At 47.0% G+C, this 16127-nt stretch overlaps 1 protein-coding gene across 1 annotated transcript in view; it reads left to right on the plus strand.

The window, feature by feature from the left end:
* Positions 1-15690, plus strand: part of CTNNA1 (catenin alpha 1) — a 185816-nt gene extending 170126 nt beyond the window's left edge. The window contains exons 12-18 of the mRNA XM_057540325.1: positions 3705-3905; positions 4466-4617; positions 9431-9541; positions 11272-11453; positions 11610-11715; positions 13315-13449; positions 14485-15690. Of these exons, the coding sequence (XP_057396308.1) occupies positions 3705-3905; positions 4466-4617; positions 9431-9541; positions 11272-11453; positions 11610-11715; positions 13315-13449; positions 14485-14772 (1175 nt within the window). The 3' untranslated portion in view covers positions 14773-15690. The remainder of the gene's footprint in view (positions 1-3704; positions 3906-4465; positions 4618-9430; positions 9542-11271; positions 11454-11609; positions 11716-13314; positions 13450-14484) is intronic.
* Positions 15691-16127: the final 437 nt, after the last annotated feature.

A 16127-nucleotide genomic window follows, 5' to 3' on the forward strand; every position in this document is an offset into this window, starting at 1 on the left:
CTAAATTGATTTTTAAAAACACACTCGCCTAGATGAAGGTTAACAAATCCTTGGTGGAAGTTTGGGCTACTTTGTTTAATGAATGACAAAGAATGCTATACTTCATTGATTCTAAGATGTGCTTTCCCTCCCCTGGTATTAACAATCCTGATACCAGGATGAGTCTTAAAAATCAGTGATACGAGAAAACATTGGTTCATAGTTTCATTAGTAACATCTTTTCTTTCCTTTTTATTCCTTTCCTTCCCCTTCCCCAAATGTTAGATTCAGTAAAAGCAGCAGTTTTTAACCTAAGGCCTAGTATGGTAGGCAGGCTCAGTACCAGTCTGCTTAGTTTAATATGTAGAGAGTTTGTATATAAATGATGTTTCTGATCTAAACATGGGCTCTAAATCCATTTATTCTTATAATTGGTTCACATATTCCTCCTAAAATTGGTTTATGTAAAAAGTTTAATACGTTATCTCTTTCAGTAGTGCAATGGTGTGAATTCTAGCAAGTCTCCTAATTTTTGAATTAGCACATGCTAAATTATGGTCTTCTTAGCTATCTTGTGGTAATTCACTTTTCCCTTCTGCAGTAGAAATTTTTACTATATTTTGGCTTTCCCTGGAAAGATATTTATTTTAATTGATGAATTTTTATTTTTTAAAAAGACTTTTAGAGCAGTTTTAGGTTCACAGCCAAATTAAGAGGAGGGTACAGAGACTTTCCATCTACTTCCGGCCGCCACACACGCACAGCCTCTCCCATTATCAACATCTCCCACGACAGTAGCACATTTGTTACAATTGATGAACCTATGTTGACACCTCATTATCACCCAAAGTCCATAATATACATTCCTGTTCACTCTTGGTGGTATATACTTCATAGGTTTGGACAAATGTATCCATCATTGAGTGTTTTCACTGCCTTAAAAATCCTCTGTGCTCCACCTATTCATTCCTCCCTGCTCCAACCCCTGGCAACCCCCGAGGTTCCTGCATGTCTCTTCGTAGCTTAATAGCACTTTTTTTTTAAGTGCTGAATAATATTCCACTGTCTGGATGTACCACAGTTTTTCAGTTCACCTACTGAAGCATGCCTCGGTTGCTTCCCAGTTTTGGCAATTATGAATAAAGCTGCTATAAACATCTGTGTGCAGGTTTTTATGAGGACTTAAGTTTTTAGCTCCACTGCATAAATACCAAGGGGTGCAATTGCTGGGTCATAGGTAAGAGTATGTTTAGTTTTGTGGGTGCAAGTCCCTGCCTGCAGTCTCTAGGGAACTACAAAATGAAGGGCCTTGTTCCCAGAGCCTACAGGGGATCTTGAAGCCCAAAGGCAGGGCATTGTGGTGGCTCTATTCTTTGCTGAATCCACTAAGTATCACTTGCCTCTGGCTCCCCTTGAGATAAGAGGAAATAGCATCGTGACCACTAGACATTGTCATATATAACTTGACTGAGTATGTTAGCAGAGGCTGTGAGGGAAGGGTAATGACTTTTGGAAGGGAATTAAATCAGGAACCAGTCTACATAATGACAGGTCAAAGCATAAGGTAACCAGGGATGGCAAAGAAATGACCAGGTGTGTTTCTTGCTTGCTTGCTTGCTTGCTTGCTTGCTTGCTTGCTTGCTTGCTTGCTGAGTTGGATCTTCGTTGCTGCATGTGGGCTTTCTCTAGTTGCGGCAAGCGGGGGCTACTCTTTGTTGCGGTGCACGGGCTTCTCACTGCAGTGGCTTCTCTTGTTGCAGAGCACGGACTCTAGGCGTGCGGGCTTCAGTAGTTGTGGCCCGTGGGATCAGTAGTTGTGGCTCATGGGCTCTAGAGCGCAGGCTCAGTAGTTGTGGTGCACGGGCTTAGTTGCTCTGCAGCATGTGGGATCTTCCCGGACCAGGGATCGAACCCGTGTCCCCTGCATTGGCAGGCGGATTCTTAACCACGGTGCCACCAGGGAAGCCCCAGATGTGTTTCTTAAACAGATTATTATAGTAAACAGTGTTACTGTTTTATACAATAATATATTTCCTGTGGATTCAAATTATATGAAGAGTGTAAAATCATGTGTTAGAATGAGGTGTGAAAGCCATGCTCTGCCTTCCCAGAGCAGGAGTTGCTGATGGAATCACAGAGGGTACATGGAGGCTTCAGTTGTGTTTTATTTCTTTCAAGAAGTTGATGTAGATGGGTCAGCATGTTGATTTAATGGGATAAGTGGTGGGTTCTTTTTAAACTGTTTGCCCTAATTGTCCTGTCTCTTCCAGAAAAACCAGAACCATTAGTCTTTCACCTATTGTGCCAGGTACTTTCTTGGTTTAAGGAAGTGAGCATGTCTTTAACAGACGCTGCTTCTAGGAGTTCTTACGTGTCTTGAAAGCTCCTTTCCAAGCTGGAAGGAAATGGCCAGGCAGTGACCTGGAGGCTTTGTGTTGCTCACCCCCCCACCCCATGGACTGTGGGCGTCCCTGTCACTTGGGCTGTCTGCTGGTGGACTCTGCAGTTCCTGGTGGTGAGAACATTCCCTTTCCCATTCTGGGTCGATCCCTACATATCAACCTCATCCATTTTAATGGCTGCACAGTGCCCATGATTTATTACCCACTCTGCTCTTGGACACTTGGCTATTATAGATGAGGTTGAAGTGGACTCCTCACTCTGTTTTTTCCAATACCCACTGCCAAGCTTTTTGCTTTGAGGAAAAAAAATAGTTTTGGTGGGTCCTCCAAATCCAGCTCTATGACTAGACAGCTTAACAGGAGTCAAGGGTTTCCTCAAATATCACAACAGGCCCACCTGCATCCCATGAGTGGTTTACTGAATGTTTGGCTTCAGGGGCGGTCCCTCAGTGCCCTCCAGACGGGGCTTTAACCTGCCTTCCAGGACCTTCTCCTGTTCCAGAGCTGTCCTGGCATCTTGGTAGCTTGTCTGAATACCATCGGCATCTACTGGAGGGAGGGGCAAGGAACTGGGAGAATAAGACCTTATAGTGACCCTTTTCTTCTAATTTAGCCTTTGTTTGAGATGTAAAACCAGTGAAATTATTTAAGGGAAGGAGAAGTTATTAAGGATTCTGTGATCTTGAATTTTCTGCCTGGCTTAAAACAACTGTGCCTTAAAGATGGGCATCTCTGTCTCTCTCTCTTTTTTTTTTTTTTTTTTAAAGGATTTTCTTATTTATTTATTTATTTATTTATTTATTTTTGGCTGTGTTGGGTCTTCGGTTCGTGCGAGGGCTTTCTCCAGTTGCGGCAAGCGGGGGCCACTCTTCATCGCGGTGCGGGGACCGCTCTTCATCGCGGTGCGCGGGCCTTTCTCTATCGCGGCCCCTCCCGTCGCGGGGCACAGGCTCCAGACGCGCAGGCTCAGCAATTGTGGCTCACGGGCCCAGCTGCTCCGTGGCATGTGGGATCTTCCCAGACCAGGGCTCGAACCCGTGTCCCCTGCATTAGCAGGCAGATTCTCAACCACTGCGCCACCAGGGAAGCCCTGTCTCTCTCTTTTAAACCTGGAATAAAGATTGTTATTTTTGGAGGTGATTGCAGGTTGAGTTTCTGTGGGACAGTTAATCCGGTCTCTTGAGTGAAATGATACGTGTAAAGCTTTTGGCACCATAGCTGGCACACAGTGAGCTGTCGATGAATGATAGATGCCAACTTACAGTTGTCCCCTTCTAGTGGAAGGCCTCCTCCCTCATTCAGCTTTTTTTGTTTGTTCCTCAGAGAATCACATTTTGGAAGACGTGAACAAATGCGTCATTGCTCTCCAAGAGAAAGATGTGGATGGGCTGGACCGCACAGCTGGTGCAATTCGAGGCCGAGCTGCTCGGGTCATTCACGTGGTCACCTCAGAGATGGACAACTATGAGCCAGGGGTCTACACAGAGAAGGTGCTGGAAGCCACCAAGCTCCTCTCCAACACAGGTGCGGGGGCTGCCTCCCTTCCCTGTGCTCCCCACACACAGATGGCCTGGTGGCCAGGCCATCCAGTTAGTGCAGGCCCTGTGGTTAGGAAGTAGGACGCTGGGACTCAGTTTGGTCTTAGGACAAGAATTCTGGAAGGTATGTCAGATTTGTGAGAAGTTGGTCAGCCACATTAAGGCCTCACAAACACATTTCCTTCATGTGTGTCCCACGATTAATAATGGGAGTTATTTTAAGATGAACATCTGAGTTGTATCTCCTGTCAGTGAACACAGTAAATTAAGGAGGGTCCCATTCTAGCAAGGCCTCAAGTTAATCCCAGTTCTCAACCATGTAAATCCTACGTTGCAGAATCTGCCCAGAGACAAAGAAGATGATTTGAGTCTGTAAAATACAGCATTTGATTTATTTCAACCATAAATACTTCTCACATAGGTAGAAGCAGAGGCTCTTCATCATGCACCCTGCCTCTTTGTGTCTAACTGAGGGATTTAGGGAGGGCTGGTAGAGCAATGATGTTTGCAGGGCCAGCAGGATCTGCCATGCTCTCTTCTCCGCAGTCATGCCACGTTTTACCGAGCAAGTGGAAGCGGCCGTGGAAGCCCTCAGCTCGGACCCCGCCCAGCCCATGGATGAGAACGAGTTTATCGATGCCTCACGCCTGGTGTACGATGGCATCCGGGACATCAGGAAAGCGGTGTTGATGATAAGGGTAAGTAAGTGCATTTCAGATGTTTTAACAGCTTCTTTCTTATCATTGGCTAAACTTGAGCAATGCATCATTTTGGAACTCAGCAGATGAGTGGCAGTATATTAAAACCATGAATCTAAAAGCTGTTAGAATGAGATATATTTAATTACGTTGTCTAAAATGACTTAGTTGCAAGTTAGAGCCCAAACTTGGGCTGAGAAGGGGAGCTAGTATGAGTTGGCCTTGACGATTTACTTTAAGTTAAACAATTGCCACAAATATGAGGCTTCCGTTTGAGTTAGAGGGAAACTACAGAAAATAAAGGCTCATCAGTTAATTTCAGAGAAGGGAGTATTTCCTGAATGCAGGTTGAAGCTCTTCTTTACATGGAGCACCCCTCGCCTCAAAGGTGGCAAGCAGGCAGGATGCTAGAACCCCAGGGTTTTGAGGGTGAGAATGAGGGGCTGTGGCAGCTCCCGGGCTTGGGGCCAAGCGTTGAGCCCTCTCACCGTAGCTGAATGGAAGTGCCACCTGCTCTGGGCCCCATGTGACCCATCCTCTCTGAGGCAGCAGCAGTTCTCACCATCTGAGACAATGTCTAGGGCCCCCTGTGGATTAGCATGCACAGAGGGGTTTTGAGAAACTACTGACTCCTCTGTGATCATCCCCAGTGTGCTGCGCTGGGACTCACAGCTGCCCTTTCCATAGCAGTTGATCCCTCACATGCTGTTCTGAGCATGAACAGCTCTGGAAGCTGGGAGCAGAGCCTGTGCCAAGCTCCCCCAGGCTCACCTGGACCTCCCCCAGGCTCGGGCCATCCCTGCCAGCAGTTGGAATGCAGGGTCTGCCTGCTGAGTAGACAGCTGCTTTGCTATGCTGACGATCTAGTCGGGTCAGGGGAGTTTCAGTTACACCTTCATGGGTTGCTAGTCAAACCTCCCAAGGTAGGCAGGGGTTCTGTCTCACTTTTTACCCCCTCAGCTGGAAACAGAGGCCATTTCTGAGGCAGGTGCGTTAGGCTGGACCCATTCTGTATGCAGTGTAGAAATGCTTGGGCAAGACTGCGTTTCTCTCTGGGGTGAGGAGGAAAGAGAACTATTCAAGGGTGGCCTGGTTGGCTGATGGCTGTCCCTGCAGGCCCAGGTCACCTGGACATGCTGGGGTGTGGGGGGGAGAGCTGGGGGAACCTTTTTGCTTTCTTCACGCCTGCTGCTTTACTAGAGAGCAAGCCATGCTCAGCAGGGCCTGGCCCAGTTGAATGCAAGGTTAAACCCAGCAGCCAGATCTCAGTGGTGTGAAGGGATCCCTGGGTCAGGTGTACCGGTGGTGGTAAAACACAGCCCTATTTTTCCAAAGTTCTTTGCATACTGACAGACACTTAGAGAATAGAAGAAACGTTAATGATAATGAGGAGTTGCTGGGTGTTTGAGGTTAATGCCTTTGGGTTTTACGTGAGCTGGTACTGCGCACACTCCAGGATGCCTGCACATTCCAGGGCCTGTTCTGGGGAAGCAGATCGGGTTGTGGGAAACCGCACCCTGGGAACAGGCAGGCAGCTTGGATTCCTCTTCACGTCTGTGACTCTAAGCAAGTTTCCTCATCTTTCTGAGACTCAAATGATGGTGTTGAAGGTTTTAATGGGATGAAATGGAGGTAACGTGTTCAGCTCAGGGCCTGGCATGTAATAGCTGTTTCTTGTGCACTTACTGCTGTGTTGGAGCGTAAGTATGACAGAGGCCCTGGCAGGCTCGGTGAGATAGAACCCGGGGTGTGGTCAGCTGGGAGGGCCCAGAGCAAGGGCAAAGTAGGTCTGCGGCAGCAGTGGTTTAACTCCTCCCGTATTGTCTTGATTTTAATTCAGGAATCATCCTTCCAACCCCCGGGCCTCTCAGTTTCTTGATGTCTTATCCTCCCCCAACCTCAACCTCACTTGCCTAGTCTTACCCAGTCCTTGTCATTACCAGTATCTACATCATCCCAGTGTCAAGTTTCCCCCTTCCGTCCGCTCACTGTCTCTGGTGCTGTGACTCCCAACAGTCCTTTGAGTCCATCAGGATCTTCAGCCCGTTGGCCCTCCCCACTTGCAACCCTCACTCAGCCCTTCAGGTCCTTGCCTCACTCCTTTTCTAGCTTTGAGTCTGGTCCATCAGTATAATCTCCTTTGCCCCCTTTTATGTCCTCTTATTTGCCTTGCAAAATACAATCCTAGTGAAATTCCTTCTCCTGCTGAGCATGGTGTAGAAAAGTGCAGCCATCCTGACTGGGGTCACCAAACCCAGGACCGTCAGGGGGCCCTTGATGCCATGCAGCCTCGCCCACACAGCCATAGAGTCTGGCAGCATTTCATACCTTCCTGCTTGCCTCCCCATCTGTGCCCCATCCTGCGTGTCTGGCCTCAGTGTCTGTTGCACTGAGGATCCTGAAGCAGTTAGAACATCTTCTCCTGGCTGAGCCCGTCCCCTGCACTGGGTCCCATTCTCTCTTCCTCCAGCACCTTCCCCCCAGCATACAAACATGCTATTATTTCTCCTGTTATAAGAAAATCTCCTGGCCCCCCTCCTCCTCAGTCTCCTTTGCTGGTTCATCCTCATCCCTCATCTTCTCAGCCCTTTACCACTGGTACACCTTGTAGCACAGTTTTTCACCTCTCTCTTTTCTGACTGTACTCATTCCCCTGGTGCATAAAGACGTGAGAAAACCAGCAAGAGGTTGACTCTCCTGTGGTCCACACTCATCTAGCCACCTTGCCTACTGCCTCTCACTTGTCTAATAGGCACCTCAAGCTTATTATTCCCCAAAGTGAGCTCCTCATCTCTCTCCACCCTTTCTCATATCAGTTGATGGCAAATCTGTCTTCCACTTGCTCAGGCCCGAACCTTGGATTCACCTTTGATTCCACTTTTTGCCTCAAATCCTGAATCTGATTTATCAGCAAATCCTGTTGGATCTACCTTCACAATAAATAGAAACTCTGAACACTGTTCCTACCCTGGTCCAGGCCACCAGCATCTCTCACCTGGATTCATGCAATTGCTTGCTTCTCAGCCAGTCTCCCTATTTGCATCCCTGCCTGCAGTCTCATCCACAGAGCACCCAGGGTGATCCTTTTAAGCTTCAATTAGATCACGTTATCTACTGCTTAGTACTCTCCAAAGGCTGCCATGTCACTCAGTCCTTACGCTGGCCCATAAGGCCTTCGAGGAGCCAAACCTGTCACCTCTCTGACCTCATCTCCTACTGCTCCCCCGCCTTTGCTCCCAGGGCTTCAGCTGACACTGTGCCGTAAGGACAGTGAGCTGAGCCCCTACTGTGGCCTTGCTATTCATCCAGTTCCCCAGGCCTTTCTGTTGGTGACTCCGTCCTGCCAGAACACTCCTCCCCCAGGTACCTCCTGTGCTCCCACCTTCATTGCCTTCAGGGCTGTGCTCCAATATCACCTTCTCATGAGACCTTTCCTGACCACCGATATAAAATTACAGTCCTCCTCTACTGCTTACTTATAGCACTTATAGCACTGATCACTTTCTAATAGGTCATGTGATTCACTTTTGTCATTTTTCCCATCAGAATATATGTGAGAGCAGGGATTTTTGTCTGTCATTTTGTACCTTCAGGGCCTAGAACAGTGCTTGGCACACACATATTCAGTGAATGAATGAACAAATAGGAGATATTTGGTTTTCTTGGCAAGAACAGTTCTTGGGTCTGTGATGGGCTATCGAGGAAGGTGGGGAAGTGGAGATCCTGTTAGGAGGGCACCCCTTTGACAAAGCTCCTCCACAGACTGAGGCTCAAGTGTCTGTGACCTCAGGATTAAAATGGCGAATGGCAGCAAGACTCCAGGATCTTGCATTGCCGTGTGACTCACTGGTTCCTCGAGTGACCCTGGCTGTCTTCACCTCCTCATGGAGGGGCAGGCCTGGCCTTTGCACCTGTACAAACCCAACATACTCTGGGCAGTTTTGCATGCTTCCTCACAGGAAGCCCTTCGGCTGGGCTTGGATTAGGTCCTGGTGCAGATGAGGGACTCGCCTCACTGCCCTCCTGTCACAGGCCAGCCGGCTGGGCTAAGAGCCAACCCCAGCTGTTCTGCCTGCTGCCCTGTTGCTGATAACTTCCAGAAGATGACATTATGTTTCAAGTCAGCAGCTAATCATGAGAGGCTGGAGAGTGTACAAAATAAGAATTTTATTTTATAATTAAAGCAAAGAGGTAGGACCAGTAATCGGTCCCTTTGGTATTTATTCAGACCTTATCTGCCATATTCTCTCTTTAATAAAAGTAAGTACATAAAAATACATTGCCTATTTTTACCTCTCAAATCAGCCTTTGGTACCCTAAGAGAAGTCCCAGTATTAGTTAATTCATTTAATTTTCTTTTTGTCATAAAATAGGAAAGTTATAAGAATCTGCTTAATGTTGTATGAAACTGCTATTTTTAATACAGTACCTTTTCCACCCAGGACAACTCTCACCTTTGTCTTAAGATGCAGGTGTTGGAGAAGTACGTTAAGAAGTGAAAACCTTTGTCAAGCAAAGAGTGTCGACTCATTGGTAGAAACTGAAACCCTTATACCCATAAAGGACCTGTGTCCTGTGGGAAGTGCTGGTGTGGTGCCTTTGCTTGCTGTTTGTTGAACGGGCTGCCCGGCACGTGCATGAGCTAAAGCAGGGTCTCAGACAAATATTGAGCGATTTTGACTTTATTCCTCACGACTGTTTGAAATACTGCAGAAAATTCTGGATGTCTATACATCAGGCTGTGGGCCCAGAGGCCTGGGGCAGCTGGAGGCCTAGGGTTGTGTTTGACTTGTGATTTCTGTCTCGGTGGCAGACCCCTGAGGAGCTGGATGACTCGGACTTCGAGACGGAAGACTTCGATGTCAGAAGCAGGACAAGCGTCCAGACAGAAGACGATCAGCTGATAGCTGGCCAGAGTGCCCGGGTAAGGACCAAGTTTAACTTGTCCTGCAGACCCTCCCTGTCCCTCTGTGTTCTTGGCTTTTTCTTTTCCAGGAAAACACTCTCATTATTAAGAACACCATTTTTCCTCTTGTTTTCTCTGGCAGTAGGACCTAAGTTGTGGCACCTGCTAGTCAATTGTAGGTTCATCCAAAACGTCTTCTCAGCTGTGCCCTGAAGCTTTGGTTTGTGAAGAGCCCTGAGTCAGGAAAGCCCTAGGATCTAGTCAATGCAATGTTTGTTAATAGGACAGTGAAATTCAAAAAAGATTGCTGTCTTTGCCTATCTCAATGATACCATAGGCATGAACTATTTAATTATTCATGGGTTAAAAAAAATAACAGTGGTACATTCAAGAAAATCAGAGCCATTGCATTCATTTAAGTCATTAAATCTTCAATCAACTGCATTTATGTTTTTGGGAGGATGCCAAGAAATATTACTAAGGAGTCTTTTTTCACCCCTTAGAAGAAATTTTGAACAGCGGGTACATCCCTACTTTAAGCCCCACTCGGTCCTAAGCATTTTGGGAAGCTGAGTGGAGAGGAGCCCAAGGCCCTGAGTCTGTGACTTGAGGTGGGCAACAGGCCTCCAGGTGCTGCGGTGATAAGGTTTAAAATGCCGTCTCAAGTACCTAAAAAGTATACTCTGCAGCAGGTTCTCTTCTGCCTGCCTGCCTGCCTTCTTTAAAATACACATTCTAAAACTACTTCTGGGTCACCTTGAAAAGTTGGAGATGTATTACAGCCACCGGGCCTGCCACGGACTCCGTGTATTAGCCCCTCCCTCATCTCCTCTCCCCATGGCAGGAGGCAGAGGATGAAACTTTTTTTTTTTTTAAGGTTCAAATGAAGTTTATTTTTTTTAATATTTTAATTTTATTTTATTTATTTATTTTTTTTTTAATGAGGATCTTGAATCAGATGCGTATGTTTGATTGATTGATTGATTGATTGATTTTGGCTGTGTTGGGTCTCCGTTTCCGTGCGAGGGCTTTCTCCAGTTGTGGCAAGCGGGGAGTATAGTTGATTTACAATGTTCTATTAGTTTCAGGTATCAGCAAAGTGATTCAGTTATACATTCTTTTTTAGATTCTTTTCTCATATAGGTTATCACAGAATATTGAGTTCCCTGTGCTATACAGTAGTTCCTTGTTGGTTATCTCTCATAAGAGATATATATGTGGTAGTGTGTGTATGTTCATCCCAAGCTCCTGATTTATCCCCCTGCCCCCCACACGTTTCCCCTTTGGTAACCAGAAGTTTGTTTTCAATATCTGTAAGTCTGTTTCTGTTTTGTAAATAAGTTCATTTGTATCTTTTCTTTTAAATTATCAATAGATTCCACATATGAGTGATAGCATATGATATTTGTCTTTCTCTGCCTGACTTAATTCTTTAAAAGTTTCATCCTCCGAAATGAAGTAAGTTAAGCAGATTCTGTCCCTGTGCAGGCGTGATCATGAAGCTTCTGTACTGGCCTTCAACCCCTCGTACCCTGTTTTTCTCCACACTAAAACTTGTTCTTGAAAGTGGGTCGGGAATTCAGGCTGCTGTAAACTTCGGTGCAAAATGGCTCTTCAGGCAAAATGAAACCTATTAAAGCATTAGCCTACCTGTGTCATAGACTGCTTGGTGGAAATATTCTTGGCTAATGCACTGTGAGAATTTCATATTCTCTTTATGTAAGAGCTTCCTGGGCTTCTGATTTTAGGCGATCATGGCTCAGCTTCCCCAGGAGCAAAAAGCAAAGATTGCGGAACAGGTGGCCAGCTTCCAGGAAGAAAAGAGCAAGCTGGATGCCGAAGTGTCCAAGTGGGACGACAGTGGTAATGACATCATCGTGCTGGCCAAGCAGATGTGCATGATCATGATGGAGATGACGGACTTTACCCGGTGAGCAGTGCCCGGCCCCAACCTGCTACACGGAGGGCTGCCCCCCTCCCTGCAGGTCACCTCACACAGGCAGGACATGCTGCTCTGTACACACTTTTCTGTTCATCTCCACCTACGAGGGCTTCAGCTACGATCATTCTTGTTCCCTTTTTTCAGAGGTAAAGGACCGCTCAAAAACACATCAGATGTGATCAGTGCCGCCAAGAAAATTGCTGAGGCGGGATCCCGGATGGATAAGCTTGGCCGTACCATCGCAGACCATGTAAGTGACAGACTTGCCACATGGGCCTCGAAGTTCATCCTGGGACTCTGGCAGCCCAGCGGTGATAACAGTGTTTTTCATGAGACACAGCACTTTTCCCATCTCAAAAATTCTTAACTCGTCAACCCGCTTGACTAATATCAGCATAGAGTTTTAAGGATTTCTGTATTCCTGTTTCTTCTTTGACAAGTTTTATAAGGCAGGCCCAGTTTGCATTACAGCACATCTCTGGAGTAGGTGTGTATGTCCTGAAATCTTCCCTTGGTTGACAGCTAAAACCAGCCTTTACTGTTGTTTATTATCTCCCAGATCTCTTCAGGATGTCAGCTCTGGGCAGGAGCTAATTCTGCAAGCCCTAATAATACACTGAAACTAGGTGTATAAAAGCCTCTTCTTGTGGAAGTATTGCAGTATTTCATGTGAGAATCAGGAGCCTTTTTGGCTAGTGCTTTGGAAGGCTGACGTGCCCAACTGGGGACAGACATCTATGTCCTCAATCACCCAGCCTTCATCCCTTCATTCTCTGTATTGATATGTCCAAAAAAATGTGGTTCCTACCTCCTGGAAAGTTTACAATATATTCCCCTTGATGCTCCAAGATATTATCAGCTGTAGTTACAAACCCTTCCCACTCCTTTCCCTTAAGTATCCACACGCTCAGCCTGCATTGGGGTTGCGGGACAAGTGACAGTGGTTTCTCATTGCTCAAGCCAAAGATTGGGAAGTCATCCTCAACTCCCCTCTTTCATGGAATAACCGATACTCGGCCCTCGTGCTTCTACTGGCCACATGAATCTCAACACCATCTATCTGGTCCTTCCCTCTTAGCAGCCCCCAGCTGAGTCCTGACACGCATGGCCCACGCCTGCACGACTGTGGCCTCTCCTCACTGATTTCCTGCTCTCTCCTCTGCACTCCAGCCTCCACACAGTTGCCAACACAGTCGTCTTATATGATCATCTTAAAATGCAAATGAGGTATGGCTTTGCCATGCTTCAGTAGCTTCTTAGAATAAAATTCTAAATCTCCAGCATGGTCTGCACCCCAGCCTCACAGGAGGGAGGTTTTTGCATAAACAAACACTTGAGAGAGGTGCTTTGTTCCTTCTTTGGGTGAAGTCTCCGAAGCTGGCCCTGAGCTTTGGCAGCAAGACAGGCGTTTCCCTGTGACTGGTCGTGACCCCACGGCTCCCACGTGCTCTTCTTGCTTTGGTTGACTCACCCGTTCTCCGTCTGCCTAAAACGACTCTCCTTTCATCAGGTGTTTACAGAATGCATCATAACTGAGCAGATAAAGTCCCTCTGAGCACAAGAGCTATTTGGATGGTTATCACCTAGCTCACAGCACTCTCACTTTTCTCCAGAACCAGACTCTCGCTTGCTGAAGCTTTTTTTTCACCTTTAGGGGCAGGGGCTGCAGCAGAGAGTAGCCTAGGGCTATGATGGCCCCAGGTAATTGGGTAACTCCTCTCTCTTGCCCTTTGCTCCAGCAAGGAGTAAAGAAGCTGGTGGCACACTGAGCCTTTCAGAAATATCTGTGGGGGCGGGTGTGTTTGGGCCGGGCTCAGAGTGCTTGGTGCTAATTCTGCTCTCCTGTCAGTGCCCAGACTCAGCCTGCAAGCAGGACCTGCTGGCCTACCTGCAGCGCATCGCCCTCTACTGCCACCAGCTCAACATCTGCAGCAAAGTCAAGGCTGAGGTGCAGAACCTCGGTGGGGAGCTGGTCGTCTCCGGGGTAAGTTCCATCTGTGAAGAGAGCTGGTCAGTGGGAACGTGCTAGGAAGTGTGCTGTGGGAAAACTGGAAGTTTCCTCTTGGTCCTCAGAGGCCAAGGGCTGCACATTGGCTACTTCCTGCAGAACTGCAGCTCTGCTTAGCATGCTTGGTGACAGCTAGGAGCTCTTACAGTGCTTGCCTCTTCCCCTTTGCTGACCACTCCACAGGTAAAAGTATTTTTATCTTCATCGCTTTTCTTCCCCCAGAGAGAACTGAGCCTGTTCAGAAATTGCAGAGATGACATATAGGCTTTCTCAAACCCCCTCCCTGCTCAGAGTTCCCAAGTAGTATCTCTTCCCTTGTCACCTTGGGCAGGGGAAAGAGGACATCTCGCTCCACTGAAGCCCTGTGGCTTCTGCTAAACCCCACAGAATATCCTTTCAAAGAAGACTTGGTATGTTGGACATACTCATACCATTTGCTTACCTGCTACAACATAAATGCCCCTGTCTCTGGGGAGCAATTATCTATATTCTCTAAATGAGAGAGGAGACTCCCTGGGTCATTACTGAAAGCACTGGGGGGGGGGGGGGCGGTCTCTGTCTAGGAGGCTAACTTATTGCCACCTCCCCCTGCACCATGGCCGTCCGTGGCTGTTCTCGGTGCTTATGGTTATAGCTCTGCCATCACGCAAAAGATTTCGGCAGATCCTCCCCCAACTTGAGTGAGTGAATGAAAACTTGTTGAGGGGTGGGGCCAGGTAAGGTAATGGTACCTTAGGTTTTTATCACTCCTCCCTTCTTCAAAAGACCTGAAACACAGGCATTTTCAGGGTATTTGGATAAGAGCACCCAGTCATTGGGAAAGCCAGTCAGGAGCAGGGCTGCTGCACCACCCTGTCCTGGTCCAGGAGGAGAGGGGACTCCGCTGCCAGGGACTGACAGCCTCCAGCTGGACCGGAGGGTTCAGGCCCTCCGGTACCTAGACCCAGGCCCCTGGGTACATGTGGGGTTGGAGGTCAGGCCCGTGCTCATCTCCCTGTCTGTGCCTCTTAGGTGGACAGCGCCATGTCCCTGATCCAAGCTGCCAAGAACTTGATGAACGCTGTGGTGCAGACAGTGAAGGCGTCCTATGTGGCCTCCACCAAATACCAGAAGTCTCAGGGGATGGCTTCCCTTAACCTCCCTGCTGTGTCGTGGAAGATGAAGGCCCCTGAGAAAAAGCCCTTGGTGAAGAGAGAGAAACAGGATGAGACACAGACCAAGATTAAGAGGGCATCTCAGAAGAAGCATGTGAACCCTGTGCAGGCCCTCAGCGAGTTCAAAGCCATGGACAGCATCTAAGGCTGCCCCCAGCCCTCAGGGCTCCTAAAGATCTGTCACTGTTCTTCACTCGTGTATTTGCTAAATAGAACACTGATGTTAGATTCCATAGGAAAATAGATTTCAGACCTGGCCAAGCTGGTGAATTTTGCAAAGACATACTTGTGTTTAAGTCAGTCAAAAGTACTTTTAGAATTCAGGAGCATATATCTAGCTATATTTTTTTATAAGCGTAAAAATTCCATAACCAAAGAGAATCCCACATTAACTTCTTAGTAACACTGTTGACCAAGTTGAGATGCCTGTCCTCCTAGTGGTGGCAGGCAGCTGTAGGGTTTGAGAGAAGGGGGTCTGACTCCACCCTGGTTCAGGGAGAGGGCTTCCACTGGTTCCGGCAGTTTGACTGGTATTAAATGACCAGATGACCCAGAGTAAGCAACCTGGGCATCTTAGGAGGCCCTGGAAAAAGGAACATTCCCAGAAAGGTCTTCAGAGGGACAAACCACACGAAACTGAGTCAAACATAAATGTATCATGAAGAAAACTGATTACTCTCTTTATGACATGAGAATTTTAATGCATGGTTACAATAACTAATGTACTCTGCTGCAGGACATTAATAAATAAAGTTGCTTTTTTCAGGCTAGAATGTTGTGATGCTGTAATCAGAACATGCTTTTTTCCCTTTCTTCAGCTTCAAATGCAAATTCATCATTGGGCTCACTTCTAATAATTGCAGTGTTTCCTGCCTTGGGCTTATGAGAGAAGCCTGACAAAATAAATAGTGTTTGCTTAGGCAGTAATTTAGACTTACCTTATTTGTGATTACTATAGCGATTACTATAGCTACAAGGTATAATTTTACTTTCTTATTTAAATTTTATGAATTTGAATGTTTTTTACACTAACTTTTCCCAATAAAGTCCAAAATGAAACCAAGTCTAAGGAGCCAAAGTCCTTTTCTTTGCCTTCCAGTAGAGTCGAGTTTTACATTAAACATCTGGATTTGCCTGCAGCATCTGCAGTGCTCTGGGCCCTCCCGCTGTCCCTCGTTCCCTGGATGGTACTGCCCAGTGAGGAGCTCAGCCCCTGGGCCTCTTCTCTTCTCTGGTTCTGCTCACTCCTGATCTTAGCCAGACTCCTGACTTTAAATACCATCCAAATGCCAACTTCTCCCAGAACTAGACTTTTATAACTGCGTGCTTCCTAAACTCTCCACTTGGATGTCTTCGTAAGTATCTCAAACTGGACCGTCCAGATTCTTCCCTTGGAAATATATGCTGGGTCCAACTATTTCTCACCAGTTCCGCTTGCCATCACCTGGTCTAAGCCCTCATCACTGCATTAATTTCTATTAGTGTGTAACAAACTGCTCT

This window comes from Balaenoptera acutorostrata, chromosome 2 (assembly GCF_949987535.1).
Source record: "Balaenoptera acutorostrata chromosome 2, mBalAcu1.1, whole genome shotgun sequence".
NCBI lineage: Eukaryota > Metazoa > Chordata > Mammalia > Artiodactyla > Balaenopteridae > Balaenoptera > Balaenoptera acutorostrata.